Source organism: Crocodylus siamensis, chromosome 1 (genome assembly GCF_052110815.1).
Source record: "Crocodylus siamensis isolate JL-2025a chromosome 1, ASM5211081v1, whole genome shotgun sequence".
Classification (NCBI taxonomy): domain Eukaryota; kingdom Metazoa; phylum Chordata; order Crocodylia; family Crocodylidae; genus Crocodylus; species Crocodylus siamensis.
Window position 1 is genome coordinate 165398411 of NC_143395.1, and position 15603 is coordinate 165414013.

At 44.7% G+C, this 15603-nt stretch overlaps 1 protein-coding gene across 1 annotated transcript in view; it reads right to left on the reverse strand.

Moving 5' to 3' along the window:
* DNAH14 (dynein axonemal heavy chain 14) overlaps window positions 1–15603 on the reverse strand; it is a gene marked incomplete at its 5' end in the record, with an annotated part of 313251 nt that overhangs the window by 295840 nt on the left and 1808 nt on the right. Inside the window, 4 exon segments of the mRNA XM_090036082.1 lie at window positions 2671–2809; window positions 8028–8118; window positions 11067–11259; window positions 13396–13529. Coding sequence (XP_089892208.1) covers window positions 2671–2809; window positions 8028–8118; window positions 11067–11259; window positions 13396–13529 — 557 coding nt within the window.

Below are 15603 nucleotides of genomic sequence, written 5' to 3' on the forward strand. Positions count from 1 at the left end.
CATTAAGTACACACTAAGGGTGACTACAGATGTTTAGCACCCCCCCCCCCAATCATGGCACTTTACAAAAAGCAGTATGAGCTCTCCCCACCCCATAGAAGTTCACCTGCTGGGTCTAGGGGGGATCAAGCCTGCCTGCACCAGCCCTCTTGGTCAGCAGGAAGAGGCACTTCAGCAGTCTCTAAGAAAGTTGCTAAACTGCCCCTCTCTTCAGCCCCCCCCCCCCTCCACCTGACCCAGCTTCAGGGCTGTCAGGAGGGAGGGAAAACCTGCTGGCTTACCCAGCCTGATCTGGTGGGAGAGTTGGAACAGAGCCATTTTGCCTCATGGACCCCGCCAACTACCCCATCTGGGGTACTGGGGGAGCTATATCAGGCCCATCAGATGAGAAGCCGCTGCACTGCCCCTCACCCAGCTCTGGCCAGGCCTCTTGAAAGCAGCAGCAACAGCTGCCAGCTTCTTTGCCCAGTCTGAGCTGGACTGTGTATGGGGAGGGAGGGTGGTGAAATAGAATCCCCTCACCTTGCACAGAAGCTGGGGGGCGGGGGGGAGAAGGGGAGGTCCCACAAGGAAAGATGGCTCTGTACCAGCCACACCCCTCCCACTCTCAGCTCAGGCCAGGCAAGCCAGCAACTCCATGCTGCTCACTTCCCCCTCCCTCCTAGGTGACAGCCCTGATACTATGTGAAAAATTAACCCTTGAGGGAACACAAGTTTCCTAAAGCACTCTAAAGCATAGAACCTTAATCTAATACCTGATTTGATGAGGATTAATTTTTCACACAATGGGCCATTTTAAAATCACTCTGGAGCCATGCACATCTGTTAGGTCATGACTGTAGAGTGCTTTCAGGGGCCAGATCACACAAAAAAATGCCACTTCTGTCTGCACCCTAAGAGAATCCCATTAAGTGACAAAGAAAGGAGCTTAGAGGTACAAACAGTTCAGCCCCATTGCTGCTGTACAAATTAGCCAGAATACTTAGGTCAACAGAATTGGTAACTGGTGCATGTCATTTGCATGATTTAAATGATTGCCTTTACTGCTCACAGTTAAGGGCTCCAAGCCTTACTATACAACAAACACCAAGGCAAGGCTGTGTCCACAATAGTAGGAGTGTGTTTGCAGCAACACAAATAGCACAGATCTGTGCCACTACTTTGTGCTACAGTGTATGCCTCTGCCCAGGCGCTTTGCAGCAGGACACACTGTCCCACTGCCCCATATGCTGCAGGAGAGGGGGGCTGGCTGGGGTACAGCAGCACATAGACATGGGGGAGCAGGCACCCCTGAGCATGCTGTGCCTCAGCCAGCTGCTTCGTAGCTGGCTGGGGTGTAGTGTACCTCAGCACGGGGACTCCGCATTCCTCAGCACATAGGTTCTACAGCAGAGCCCCTGCACTGAGGCACACAGAGATAGGGGAGCAGTCAGCCCATGGCATCCTGTTCCCCTAGCTTCATAGATTTCATAGACATTAGGGCTGGAAGGGACCTTGGAAGATCGAGTCCAGCCCCCTACCCGAAGGGCAGGAAGTCAGCTGGGGTCACAGGATCCCAGCAAGATAAGCATTCAATTTGTTCTTGAAGGTGTTCAATGTAGGTGCTTGAACCACCTCTGATGGCAGACTGTTCCAGATCTTGGGGGCTCGGACAGTAAAGAAATTCTTCATTATGTCCAGCCTGAAACAGTCTTGTAGTAGTTTATGACCATTCGATCTCGTCATCTCTTGGGCCGCTCTGGTGAACAAACATTCCCCCAGATCCTGGTGGTTGCCCCTGATAAACTTATAGGTGGCCATCAGATCACCCCTGAGCCTGCGCTTTTCCAAGCTAAAGAGCCCCATGGCTCTCAGCCTGTGGTTGTAAGGTCTGTTTTCCTGACCTCTGATCATGCGCGTGGCTCTTCTCTGGACTCTTGAGACATACTGTACCCAGTTAAGGAGCAGCACATGGAGACAGATGATCACCTAGTCCAGGGCAACCTACTCCCCCATCTCAAGGCACACTGCACCCTAGCCAGCTGGGGAGTGGCTGGCTGGGGTGCAGGGTGCAGCACACAGAGACAGGGGAGCAGGCATCTCCATGTTTGTCTCGGCAAACTCCACCTTGGGATGTTTTGTGCTGCTTTTTTCCCCCCAAGGTTTTGTTTTGCTACCAAAAAAACCTGGTAGCAAATTTCACCTCAGCACTGCAAATTAGTAGCACTGCACATTATTTTACAGATAAAGTAACAAAATGCATGAATATGGAAAAATCACTTGCCCAAGAACACCAGTTAAACAGTCCCTGCCTCCAAATTTTTACAATCAGTCCTACTAAATATAAATAATTTCATGTCACAATATCCCATTACATACAGCAGTGTGTTGGTGACACATTATACAACTATTTTCATACTTAATGCATGGAACAGGTTCCTAAACTAGTACTTCTAAACTGTTACTTATCATTTGGAACCCAGACATCCAATACCCGTTCTCTGATTTTTCTGGAAACAGAAACTCTGTAACCAGTCCTATGCTCAAATTAGCTATAACTAAAGCAGCCTTCCTACTGACTTCCAAAATTCAAGACTAGCTTAACACATCTTATTAACCAGATCATTTTTAATAAAACAGGACATGTGATACAATTTATATCCATATAGGTAAAAGTGTTAGTTTGCTCACCTTTATCAAATAAATTACATTATTTTTTGACCCTCTGTAGCTATTAATGTTACTTGCATTTTCACACAGTCCTCTAATATAAAGTAAGCATTGTAAAAGTACTTCATCAGCAAAAAATAGTTGTTTGTACATCATTGTTCTAGAAATAAGAGAAACATTACAGGTGTAAAATGCATACAAATACTTTTCATTTTGAGACACTGACTTACTCGTACATTTATGAAATATCAAATGCTTAAAAACCAGGGATATAATGAATCAGAACTCTGTGGTATTGCCTTTCGCATCTTCAGCCTAGTTCTCAGATGTTACTAAAATCAAACATTTACTTAATTTTTCTTTGTGATCATATGGTTCTCTTTATATTATTAATTCAACTTTATTTTTAAACCAAATATCCTTATAACATACTAAAGATCAGATTCAAATGCATTAAAATCAGTGGAAAGACATTCATTGACATTAGCAAGCTTTCGATAAAAACAAAAAAAGTATCATAGAATGGACCTGGATAATAGGTCCATTTGGCTTAGTATCCTGTATGTCAGAGTAGCACAGAATGGATACTAAAGGAAAGAGCATATACAAAGGGCTCTGATACAAAGGGGCCTGATCTGTCCCCTGCTCTTCTTTCCTTTCAAGGCTTAAAACCATGGAAAGCTTAATATATATAGTCATAAATAACCAGAATATAATTGAACATAATATAAACCTCAGCCACAGTTATGATACTCTAGGATGATCTCAAATTATTTTAACTGGGAGGGAAGAGTATCACTTACTGAATAATTAACCCTGGCCACTAAATGCCAAAAGTGTAACTTATAGAAAACTGGTTCTCAACCTTTTCAGACTAAAGGTACCCCTCCATAACTTTTCTGAATTTAGAGGCATCCCATTTTAGAAGCTAAAATAATAATAATAATAATAATAATAATAATAATAATAACAATAATAATAAAGTATGCCTTCTGTTACAAAGAACTTAGAAAGACCACAATAGGTCAGAATATTTTTGACACTATGGATTCCTATCTGAAATCTCTGATTCTGCCTTTTGAATCACGTATACATGACTGCACATTTAAACAGTGTTAATACTGCATGGCACTGTACCACACCTGGTTGAGAATCACTGCTCTGGAGTTCTCTGAAGACTTTCTACCCAAAAATGACTTTACCTCACCTGTCTTAAAACAAGATCCTGCAAACACTTCCATGTGAGCAACTTTATATAAGGAAGTAAAAACAAATATTATTATAGATCTGGAGAACAAGTTTGAAAATATGCTGCTTTCAAGTTATCCAAGATCAAATTTGACTGCTTAACTATGAGGACAGAAATAAAGTGTTTGTGGATGCTAATTCCATCCTCTTAGTCTCTCTACACTCCATCTGCAAAGAATCCAACTACTCTTGGTGTATGATGAGTTCTAAACAGACACATAATAAAGTACTGATATTTTACTTTACAAGTAACAAAAACTTTCATTACAGCATTTTTTGCCATACAGATATCAATCCAATAAAGATACTGTAATGTTTTTGTAACTGTTCACTGCACAGCACTAACAGGTTAATTTACATTTTTCTGTTTCTTTTTCAGTTTTTCCACAGAAATAGTTTTTATTCAGACTTACTTGCTCCTGTTCATCTTAACTCTTCTAACAATACTTTTCCAGGTGAAAAAATACTTTTTCATGCTAGAAGCAAGGAAAACAATTACTTATGTATAGTAAATCCATAACCCCAGTTTCTTATTCTTCTTATATAGGTTTTTATAGAATGGGCTTAAACTTTTTAACATATTGTCACTTTCTGTAGTCCTGACAGTTCATTAAATCTTGCCCGTGGTGGAACTAGGAAGGATACAAAGCAAACCTGATTAATCCTATCTCTGCCATGAAACCTCTCTGGCTTCTCTGCATACCCTCTTAAGGATAAAGACCTGACTTCCGAACTTCGAGGAACAGAGTTAGGAAACAAGGACACATCTACAAGAGACATTTTACTGTGCAGTAGAGCTAATAACCGTGCAGTAAATGTCACCACATACATGTGCTGACCCTTACTACACAGTAATTTCTTCTACTCAGCAGTTAATTTGCTATCTGCAAATGCAAGTAGCAAATTAACTGCTGAGTAATTACTGAGCAATAGTGCATGTGTAGATGGCTGACTGAGAGAAAATTTGCTCTTGATCAACCAAATGACAGGGGGCAGGAGATTACCCCCTGTCCTCAGGTGCTGCCCACTGTCAGGGCAGGCTCTGCCACTAGAGTCCTGGTAGGGACAATGCCCCCCAGCCCTGGCAGCAGGGAGCTCCCAGCCCCCACTCTGCTATTGTGGAGCAGTGGCTGAAACTGGGGTTGGGAACAAGCTCTCAGCCTGTTACTCATCCCCACTCCACGATTGTAGAGCAGGGGCCAGGAGCCCCCTGCACAGGAAGAGTTCCCCACCCAGCCTGGAGCTGGCTGGAGCCTACCCAACTGGGACAGTTCCTGGACAGCCCCAGGCTGCGCAGAGAAGTCTGCACATGCAGCCTGGAGGTGGCTGGGGACTGTCCTGAGAAACCAGGTGTTGAGGTGACATGGTATCAAGGAATGGGACAATGCTATCTCAAAGACTTGGTGCCAAGGTTGAAGGACAGTCTGAATGATTTGTCAAGAAAGAATATGCAGTTTTATCTCACATACTTTTCTTGTTGGGGGCTTGAAGGATCAAGAAATGTTGCACTTTTTGGGCATGTGGGACTCACGGAAGACTCAATGGGAAATAGCTTTGAAATTCCAGTGAGTTAAGTGAAGGAATGACAGCAGCAATGAGAGGCAAACGTTGCAAAACAGAAGCTCAAAATGAGAAGGACAAAGTTCTGCATAAAGGCAACAGGCTACAAAAAATGGTGGTTTCACATTACCTAGTCACAAAGGAAAATGGGGGAATGAGGCCAGAGCCTTCCAAAGCACGAATAGAAACAAAAAGAGAAATAAAAGGACCAATATTAAGAAAATGATTGAAAAAACAAAAAGAACGAGCTGAAAAAGGTAAATATGGGTCAAACACACAGGCCACAAAAACTAGTTGATGAGGAGCTAATATAACTGAGCAAAGAAGTTTTATCCCCTCAGTGTGACGGGAGGAGAGAGTCAAGGATGAGGCATGGAGCACTCACACAGAGGTACTGCTAAGCTAAAAAAGGTCTCCATCGAAGGCTCAGGGGCTGAGCATATATCAAAATGTGTGTGTGGACAACTATTTAAAGAAGTAAAATACTACTTTGTGAAATAAAAAATTATTGGAAAACTGGTAGGCATGTTGCATCATGAAGGTACAGGCAGTCCTCAACTTGCAACGTTTTGAGTTACAACAAACAGCACTTACAACGTTTATAAATAGACACCCTGCTTCGACTTTGACATTAGTTTCAACTTTACAATGCTTGATCCAACACGATGCTACATCAGCGAACAAGTTTGCTGCATCAACCATCTCCCTGGAGACCATCTGTCCAAACTTCCTTGGACACTTCCTTTAAGAAAGCAGACAAGACTCCAGAAAACCCCACAGTCAAGACTCCTGGGAAGACTCCAGCCAAAAACCCTTCAAAAAGTCCAGCAAATTCACCTCAAAGAAATCCTTCCAAATAAATGATTGCTATTTACAATATAAATTATGTAGCTATATTACTCATCTATAATTGATTGATGAGCCCGTCTCCTCTCGATTGTTTGCTCTCGCACCACCTTTGCCCGAGCCACTGACCTTGCTCGCTACAGACCTTCGTGTAGACCCCAAAGGGTTCCTCGGCTACTTTCAAGGTGACCCCCAAACTCGCCTGCCATGACTTTGAATGGTCCTTCAGTGATCCCTTTGAGGATGCCTCCAGAGCTGTCATGCAACCCAGCGGACGTTCACGGGGCTCCAGCTTCCCCTATACCCTAGCCACGCACCACCCTTTGAGACGAGCCTGCAAATCTTTTGCGGCTACCCCTAATGATGTCTTCCCCAGTCCCCACGTCCCCTCTTGCAGATGAGCAACCTGTGCCTTGGCCAGACCCGGAGGGTGACTCTTGGCCTTCGGGCTTGTCCTCTTCGATGCCCTGAGCATTCTATGTCTGATGCTGTTGGCCCTCACTGCGTCTTCACGTGGTTCCTTTCTCACCCTTGGACGAAGTCCCGACTCCCCTAGCCTGGTGCTAAGAGCTCTGCTAATCTGCTCTTGCCAGGGAACTGAAATAGATAATCCCTAAAAGTGGAACACAATGGATACCCTCACCATAAACCCTTTTCCCTGAAATGACCCAGCGTGAAACAAGTTACTGAAACTAACAACACGACTACCAGGGAAGCATGATAAAAGGAAGAAGAAAAGGAAGAGAAGCACCCACGGGGAGAGTCCCGTGCTCCCCTAGCCCCTAGGCTAGCACACCTTCTGGGTTGGGGTCCATGCCTTCACCCCAGCCAGAGTCCCTTTTCCCTTCCCTCCAAGATCCACCTCCACCCTGGAGGAGCGGCGCCCGTTGCCTTTGATGGGAGCTCCCAAGCTGGCTTTCACTGTAGCTGCTGCTGACTTCTCAGGTGGTTCCTTTGATTCTCTGCTGGTCTTCTCCAGCACGTGGATCTCTCGCAGCTCCTGCTGCCACAGCCTCTGCCAGCCTTCCTGCCAGCTCCTTTGATCCCTGCCAGCCTTCCCCGGCTCGGGGATCTCCTGCAGCTCCAGCTGCCGCTGCTGCCAGTCTCCCTGCTGGCTCCTTTGATCCCTGCCAGTCTTCCCTGGCTCGAGGATCTCCTACAGCTCTGGCTGCTGCTGCCATCACTGCCAATCGCAGCGGCTGGATGCTCTCCACCCCGCAGTTTCCCGCCACTTCTCTGGTCCTTGGCATCCTCCCTTCCGCACTGCCAGGGCTGATTTTTATCTTTACTGAGTGGCATCTCTCCATGATGTCACCCAGCCCCAGCTGTAGATGGGCACAGCTGATAAACCGTGCAGGTGGTTTTCCACTGCATGCTTCCTAGCTCCTCCAGACCCTTGCAATAGGTATGTTTTCTTCTTTTACTTTGGTTTGGGGTTTGCCTCTGAATGAGGTTTCCCCCTTATCTGGTTCTGTGCCCCTGGGACAATTGAATACAAAATTCTGGGTTACTTTTGGTGAAAACAGGGTATTGGGCCTTGGTTCAGGAACCAATCCCCCATTTATAACATTGTACCTTATGGGAAAATTGGTTCCAAGTTACAACATTTTGACTTAAGATGCAGTTTTCAGGAACCAATCATGTCAAAAGTCCGAAGACTGCCTGTATTAGCAAATTACTCAATTTTAACACGTTAATTTTAAAATAATATTTTTCTCTCTTACCGGGCATTGGAAAATATATTAAAACTGTGTAACATATAATAAATCTGTCTTTCACAGAGCCATTCTGCTACAGGTATCATTTGTGTTTCTTCTGTTCTATCTCTTGCAATAAACTAGAAAAAATGAAATGAGAAGAAATAATATGGCTCTTCTATAACAGGAACTGAAGAAGCATTTCTGAGATAATATGCAGTTTTTACTATTGCAGTTCATGTTGTAGAAACACTATGTAAACTGGCAGCTTACCATTTCATTAGCCTCTTGCTCTAATAAAAAAATCTGGTTAATAATCTGAAATCCACAAATTGCGAGACATGCAGCAGTACAGCCCAGATAAGTACCAGGGGGCCTTTAGGCATCAGAACTTGGAGGTAGGGGGGGCACCAAAGGCACCATTCAGAGGTCTCAAGTGCCTCTATACTAACGCTAGGAGCATGGGAAACAAGCAGGAAGAACTCACGCTCCTGCTTGCAAACAGTAACTTTGATTTAGTGGGGCTAACGGAAACCTGGTGAGACCCTACCCATGACTAGGTGGTACACTTTGGGGGCTATGGGTTGTACAGATGCAGTACCTTGCTCTTGTCTGCAATGAACTCGATCCTATTCTCATCGGCCCACCTCTGTAACCTTTCTAGATCTAGCTGGATTCTGTCCCTCCCCTCCAGTGTGTCCACCTTGCCCCACATTTTAGTGTTGTCAGTGAATTTGGACAGTGTACATTCCACATCCACATCCAGTTCGCTGATAAAGATGTTGAACAGTACACGCCCCAGGACTGAGCCCTGGGGGACTTCACTGCCCACATCCCTCCAGGTCAAAAATGACCCATCCACCACCACTCTCTGGGTGCAACCATCTAGTCAATTTGTCACCCATCTGACTGTGTAGGCATCAATGCCACAGTCACCTAGTTTTTTTTTTTTAAGAGAATGTGGTTGGAAACCATGTCAAAGGCCTTCCTCAAGTCCAGAAAGATGACATCCACACTGACACCCTCGTCCCAGGACTTTGTGACCTGATCATAAAAAGAAATCAGGTTCGTCAGGCAGGACCTGCCCTCAGTGAACCCATTACCTCCCCTGATGGGCCCTTGCAGATGTGTTCCTTAATAATTTTCTCAAAGGTCTTCCCAAGGACCAAGGTAAGGTTGACTGGTCTATAATTGCCGGGGTCCTCCTTTCTTCCCTTGTTGTAAATGGGGACCACATTGGTCCTTTTCTAATCCTCTGGTACCTCCGATTCATAGAGCTGTGCCAGGGAACTGGCAGGGTCCACTATGACCCCTGCCAATTCCCTCAGCACCCTCAGGTGAAGACCATCTGGACCTACTGATTTAAACACATCCAGCCCCTCCAAAAGTTCCCCATCTAGGTTGTCCCTGACCCTAGGCATGGCGGTGCCTCCCCTGGGTCTGTCCACAATTGTAGTGGGGGAGATGTCCCGGTCACTGTTCAGGAATACAAAGGCAAAGAATTTGTTAAAGTGGCCAGCTTTTCTGTTTGCTGCAATCACCAGATTGCCAAGCCTATCCTGTAGGGGTCCCACATTACCCAGTGCCGCCTTCTTACTTCATATGCATTGAGAAAGGACTTTTTATTATCCTTAATTCTGGTCGCTAGCCCTAGCTCCATCTCTGCCTAGGTCTTCCTAACAGCCTCCCTGCAGTCCTGAGCAATGGAGGTATAATCCTCCTTCATGATAGCCCTTTGCTTCCACTGCTTGTACCTCCTTGTTTTGCCCTCAGGTATACCTGGATGCCTTTGTTGAGCCATGGGGGCTCCTTAGCACTCTTGCCCCCCTTGGTGCGCATTGGGACTGACTCCCTTTGAGCTCAAAGGATCGTCTCCTTCAGGAACAATCACCCGTCTTGGACTCCCATCTCATTGAAGCTCCGAGACCCCAATGTCTCTCCTACTAACCTTCTTAGCTGACAGAATTCAACCCTCCTGAAGTCAAGGACCTCTGCCTTGCTACTTGCTTTCACCACCCTGCGCTGGATAGTAAATTCCAGCAGGCAATGATCACTGTCACGCAGGAGGTCGAATACCTGCAGACCCCTCACCAGGTCATTGCCTGTGGCAAGGACCAAATCCAGCAAGACATTTCCCCTGGTGGGACTAGGCACCTCCTGGGTTAGGTGGAGGTCCTGTATCCCAGCTAGGAACCTATGTGACCGGTTGGACATGCTCCTTCCAGCAGATGTCTGGGTAGTTTAGGTCACCCACGATAACCACATCCCTTGACTTTACAGCCTCCGTGAGCTGACCTGAGAATTCCAGGTCCAGCTCATCCCCCTGGTGAGGCAATCTGTAGTAGACATCCACTATCAAGTCCCTTTCCCCACACCCCCTTGCATTCTTACCCAAAGTGCCTCATTTTGCCCCTCCTCTGACTCCATTCTGATCACTGAGGATGTGTATTGCTTTTTGACGTATAGCGCTACACCCCCATCTTTTTTCTGCTCTGTCTCGCCTGTACAGCCTGTATCCCCTGATGTCAACTGCCCAGTCATGGGTAGAATCCCACCAGGTTTCCAATAGCCCCACTAGGTCTGCGTTTTTGCTAGCTAGCAGAAAGGTGAGTTCCTCCTGCTTTTTCCCCATGCTTCGAGCATTTGTGGAGGCATTTGAGGCCTCCTGTAGGTGCCCGTGCCACCCTCCTTGTTCCTAAGCCTGCCCTGGTTAACAGAAGTTAACAGAAGGATCTAAGTTAATTTGTTTTCTGTTATATCTACTGCACTAGAGGTCCAGGGCTCTGGATCCAAACAAACAAGGCTACTTCCACAGCAAAAGAGACCCAGCTTTATTAGGTCAAAGCCAGTAGGAGTCTCATCACTTTATATGTCTAGTCCCAGCATCAGATAGATTGTACAGCATTGGTGCAAGTTACATAAATAGTCTTTCCGCTTTCACATATACAACTGTAATTGTACAAGGGATACGATGAAATCATAAATGGAAGGCAAGGTGGTACTTCAGTGAAAATCTATGGTCCATGCAATGAAAAACTTTCAAAAGATCTGAGTTACAATTACCACTAAATGTTGCTGCTGAAAGATCTGTTACCTTGGAAACAAATGAAGCTGTAACAGTCCAGTATTCTTTAGAATGCCTAGCTGTGTTTGCAGAAACAACCTGTAGATCATACGGATTATAAGGAGCTTCAGGGTTATCCCTTCCTCTGTGGAGACAATATACATATTCTCCAGAATCTTTCAGCAATAAAGGTCTCTGACAATAGAGGAAATACATAATTAATATGTTACTGTATAATTCATATCCTAAATCATCATTTTTCAAAATATCATATATATTAATTATATACCTTGCCATAAAAATAAAAGAGATAAAAATAAAAGAGATAAAATAAATACAAGTATCAAGCTGTTCTAATAAACAAACTGGTGAACAATAATATCAGGATTACTTAGAAGATTAAATTTACCTGATCTTCTACCATGAAACTCTTCTCATAAACTCAGTCCAAACAGTCATTTTTCTACTTCACCAAAGGAAAGTTTTTAAATATAAAAAATGTCTTCCTTAATGAGGAAATGGTCTTGAAGTTAGGACACAGTGGGCGTATCTACATGAAAGATTTTACTCAAGATTAGAGCAAATTACTGCACAGTAAGCATCACTGTCTACCCATGTAGATGCTTACTGCACAGTAATTTGCTCTAATCAACAGCAAACTTGCTACCTGTCAATACAAGTAGCAAAGTTACTCACGATTACTTACTGCACTGTATGGCACGTGTAGACAACCAGTCGGGAGCAAACTTGCTCCCAGTCAGCCAGGCAGCAGGGGGTGCAAGACCTGTCCCCCAGAGCTGCCTGCTGCCAGGACACTGGAGCCCAGAAGGAGACAATGTCCCCATGCCCCAGCAGCAGGGAGCTCCCACCCCCGCTCAATTGTGGAGCAGGGGCGGGGGAGATTGTTCCCAGCTACAGCTCTGTAATTGCAAAGCAGGGGCTGGGAACAGACTACCCAGCCCCCACCCCAGGATCACAGGGTAGAGGCTGGAAACAACTCCCTAGCTCCTGCTCCGAAATCATGGAGCAGGGGCTGGAAGCTGTCCAGGTCAGGGGCAGGTCCCAGCCCCATGCCCTGATCAGGTGATTGAGGTGCAGGGCTTGGACAGAGTTGCAGGGAAGGGATAGGTCTCAGGCCCCTGTCATGATCTGCCAGTGCAGCTAGCATTGAGCCCCCAGCTGGGCCCCTGGGGGGGAGGGGGCGTCACAGCTAGCTCTCCCACCAGTGGATTAGGGCAGGGGGCTGACACCTACCCCTCCCCTGCAGCTCTTTCAAAGTCCCCTGCATCGGGGAGCAAAGTCCCCTGGATCAAGAAGCCAGGGCCAGGAGCTCCCTGCTGCCAGGGCAGGGGGACATTGTCCCCACCTGGACTCCACTGGTGGAGCTCACCCCAGCAGCAGGCAATCCCCTGGGGGCAGGGAGAAATCTCCCAGCCCCTGCCAGAACATAGCTGTCTCCTGGCCCCATGCTCCCTGCCAGCCCTTGAGCTAGCACCCAGGGGGAACCTAGAGCACTCACTGCCCACTGCACGGGGCCAGTCCAGGACCAGAGAGGTTGGGAGCAGACTGCTGCCAAAGCTGCAGATCTGCTCCCACATCCCTGCATATGTAGACACCTGCCTGGGGTGGGTTTACTTTAAAGTAATTTATTGTAGAGTAAACCCACTTCAGTGTACTCAATGATTGCCAGTCAGGAAACCTGTTCCTAACTGTAATTCCTAACCTGTTCCTATTTCTATTTCCAACTGCAATTTCTTGAGAATGTTGATAAAGTGACTAATTTTTCAGTGCCTCAATGTCCTCATCTGTAAAATAACAGTAACAATCCATATTAACTCCACTGAAGCTGAAGAACAGAAGAATGTCACAGGTGTTATTTAGATTCTAAATATCTCTAATATTAAGTTGTTTATTATAAAGAATTAAAGGTTGGGGTTGGTACTCTATGGTCTGCAGGCTAGATCTGGCCTACAAAGAGGTCTGAGGTCCAGCACAGGGGTCAGTAGCACAGAGCTGCACCATGCTACCTATTCCCTTCATAGCACTCTCCTCTCCCATGGAGCCTGCTGTTCTGCCACTTCTGGGCCAACCCCTGTTGCAGAGAGGCTGGAAATCTGCAGAGAGGCTCAGAATGTGTAAATGCTTACTGTGCAGTAATTTGCTCTAATCAAGAGTAAATCTGCTAGCTGTAAATACAAGTAGCAAATTTACTCACAGTTATTTACTGCGCTGTATGGCACATGTAGACAGCTAAACGAGAGCAAACTTTTAGTCAAATGTCACTTTCACAGTGCAAAGTTCAACTTAAAAAAAAAAGAAAAAAAGAATTACCCCAAGTGCAAGCTTCTGAATTTTAGTCATCTTAGCCTCTTTAGATGAAAATCGACGTGGCAATAATTCTGTCTGCCAGCCAAGTTTGCTTCTCAGCCACAAAATATGCTTTATCACATCATCATCAACTGGTTCTGGTGCATATTGGGGTGGGGTAGAGGGGAATCAAGCCATTTTTAAAGGAATGTTTTAACCTGCTTTAAAAGATACATTCAATGTTTGTTAAGATAAAGTACAGTTAAAGAAAAAACCCGGGAACAACCTCACTGAAAATACCTATAAATTAATCTAAACTTTCATTATAACAACTGATGATAGGTTAAAGAGTCTATATAATTAATTAAAAGTATTAGTAATCCTGGTGTAAGGGTGATTCAGTTATCTCCTATAATTTCTGATAGCGTTGGTGATGTTGTAGACATGATGATCCAGGACATGTGCAAGATGCAAGGATTTTTACGAGCAATGTTTTTTTATTGGACCACCTGTAGGGTTGGGTGAGATTTAGACAAGCTCTCAAGTATAAGGCATCCTTCTTTCAAAGAACTATGATGAAAGGGTGCCTTGTACCTGAATGCTTGTCTAACTCTCTCCCAACATTGCAGCCTGTCCAATAAAAGATATTACCTACAAAAATAATTACCTCTATTATATTTTTGCTCATTAATTTCACATACAATAAGATTACCATTAGAAACACACAAACGCAGGACTAGTTAAAGCACAGCTTCAGAATATCTTGTAGGAATCATGAACTGCTAACGTACAACAAAAACTGAAGGATAATTCTGAGTTAGATAAAGCCAAAAGCATTCACTACTCTACACTGATGTGAGGTGTAGCAACATAGGTTAGTGTGTTTTGTGGTGTACACCATGATGGAACTATAGGTAATGTCTTCTGGAAAACCAGGTGAGTAACAGATCAACCTTTTACTCATTCACCAGAACTGCAACAGGAACTAGGCAATTCTGTACCCTTTTTCCTATGGAGGCTGTTGCTGAACACTGATGGTAGGACAAGCCTATGCTTATTGCTTTGAAGCTATTCAGATATTGCTACTACAGCAATGAAAACAAGCTAACAGTTATAACCTGTGCAAGGTTTAAAAACCTTCAGAAAGGTCAACCTTTGCCTCCATATCCATCTTCAGAAAATGTCAGTCCAGGCCTAGAAAACTAGTCCAGTGATTGTTCAACCTCCAGCACATGGAGCCAAGTCATCCTGCCCACAGGGCTCACCACTGGTCCTAGAAATTTGGTGGTGGGGACCAGTGGAAATGTTAATTCCAACAGTTCTGGAAGTGGTTCTGGAAGCAGCTCTGGAAGCCAAAGCAATTAATTCTGTTACTACTCCCCCAGTGCCAAGTTTCCAGACATGGAGGGAGCCTCATGGGCCAGATGACATGGACCCTCACACAAGCATGTGGGGTAAGCAGATCTGGCAGATTTGGCATGCAGAGTCAAGCCAGCCACAGCTGGGCCAGTGCACTGGATCAATCCCTCATGTTGACCCTACACTGGACCCAGCCCACAGACCAAGTCCACCCACGGGGGGGGGTCCTATTTTTCCTTTTAATATATGCAAGGAAACTGCAGAAGGAACAGCTTGACTTATTTATTAATTTAATGCACACTCACACATATACACACACTTCCTTGAACCAAGCTGTACCTTTTTAAATAAATAATGAGTATCTGATGCTTTCCTTAAATACATTATTGTATTTAGAGTATCAGCATTTTTTTCTTTTGATGAATCAAATTCCCCAATGAATAAATACAGAGAAATTATTATCCTTTAAGTATATTATATATTTATGATCAGATATTAGCTTAAGAGTGAACTCCACTAAAGCCCTTTCTTGTATGCCTTGAATTTTTTAATTAAGTACATACAAAACTGTTTTGACAGCTATTATTGTACAATGATTAGTATTTTATTTCATATGCATTACAGTTTTATTGGTATGCAGGCAATGTTCTGTAATATTAAACAATTAAACAGATCTGGCAATGCATTTCTGTGCAAATATTTCATGCTTTGAATGGCAAAAATACCTCTAGTCAGAATGCCCTTTTCATGTTCAATACAGTTAAATGGAATTCAGAGTAAAAATATTTGGGTTCTTCTCTTGTGTGACCTCTGTTTTTGTACTGGGGATAATACCTACTTTACATGGGTGTGGAAACACTCCTGAAGCAGTGG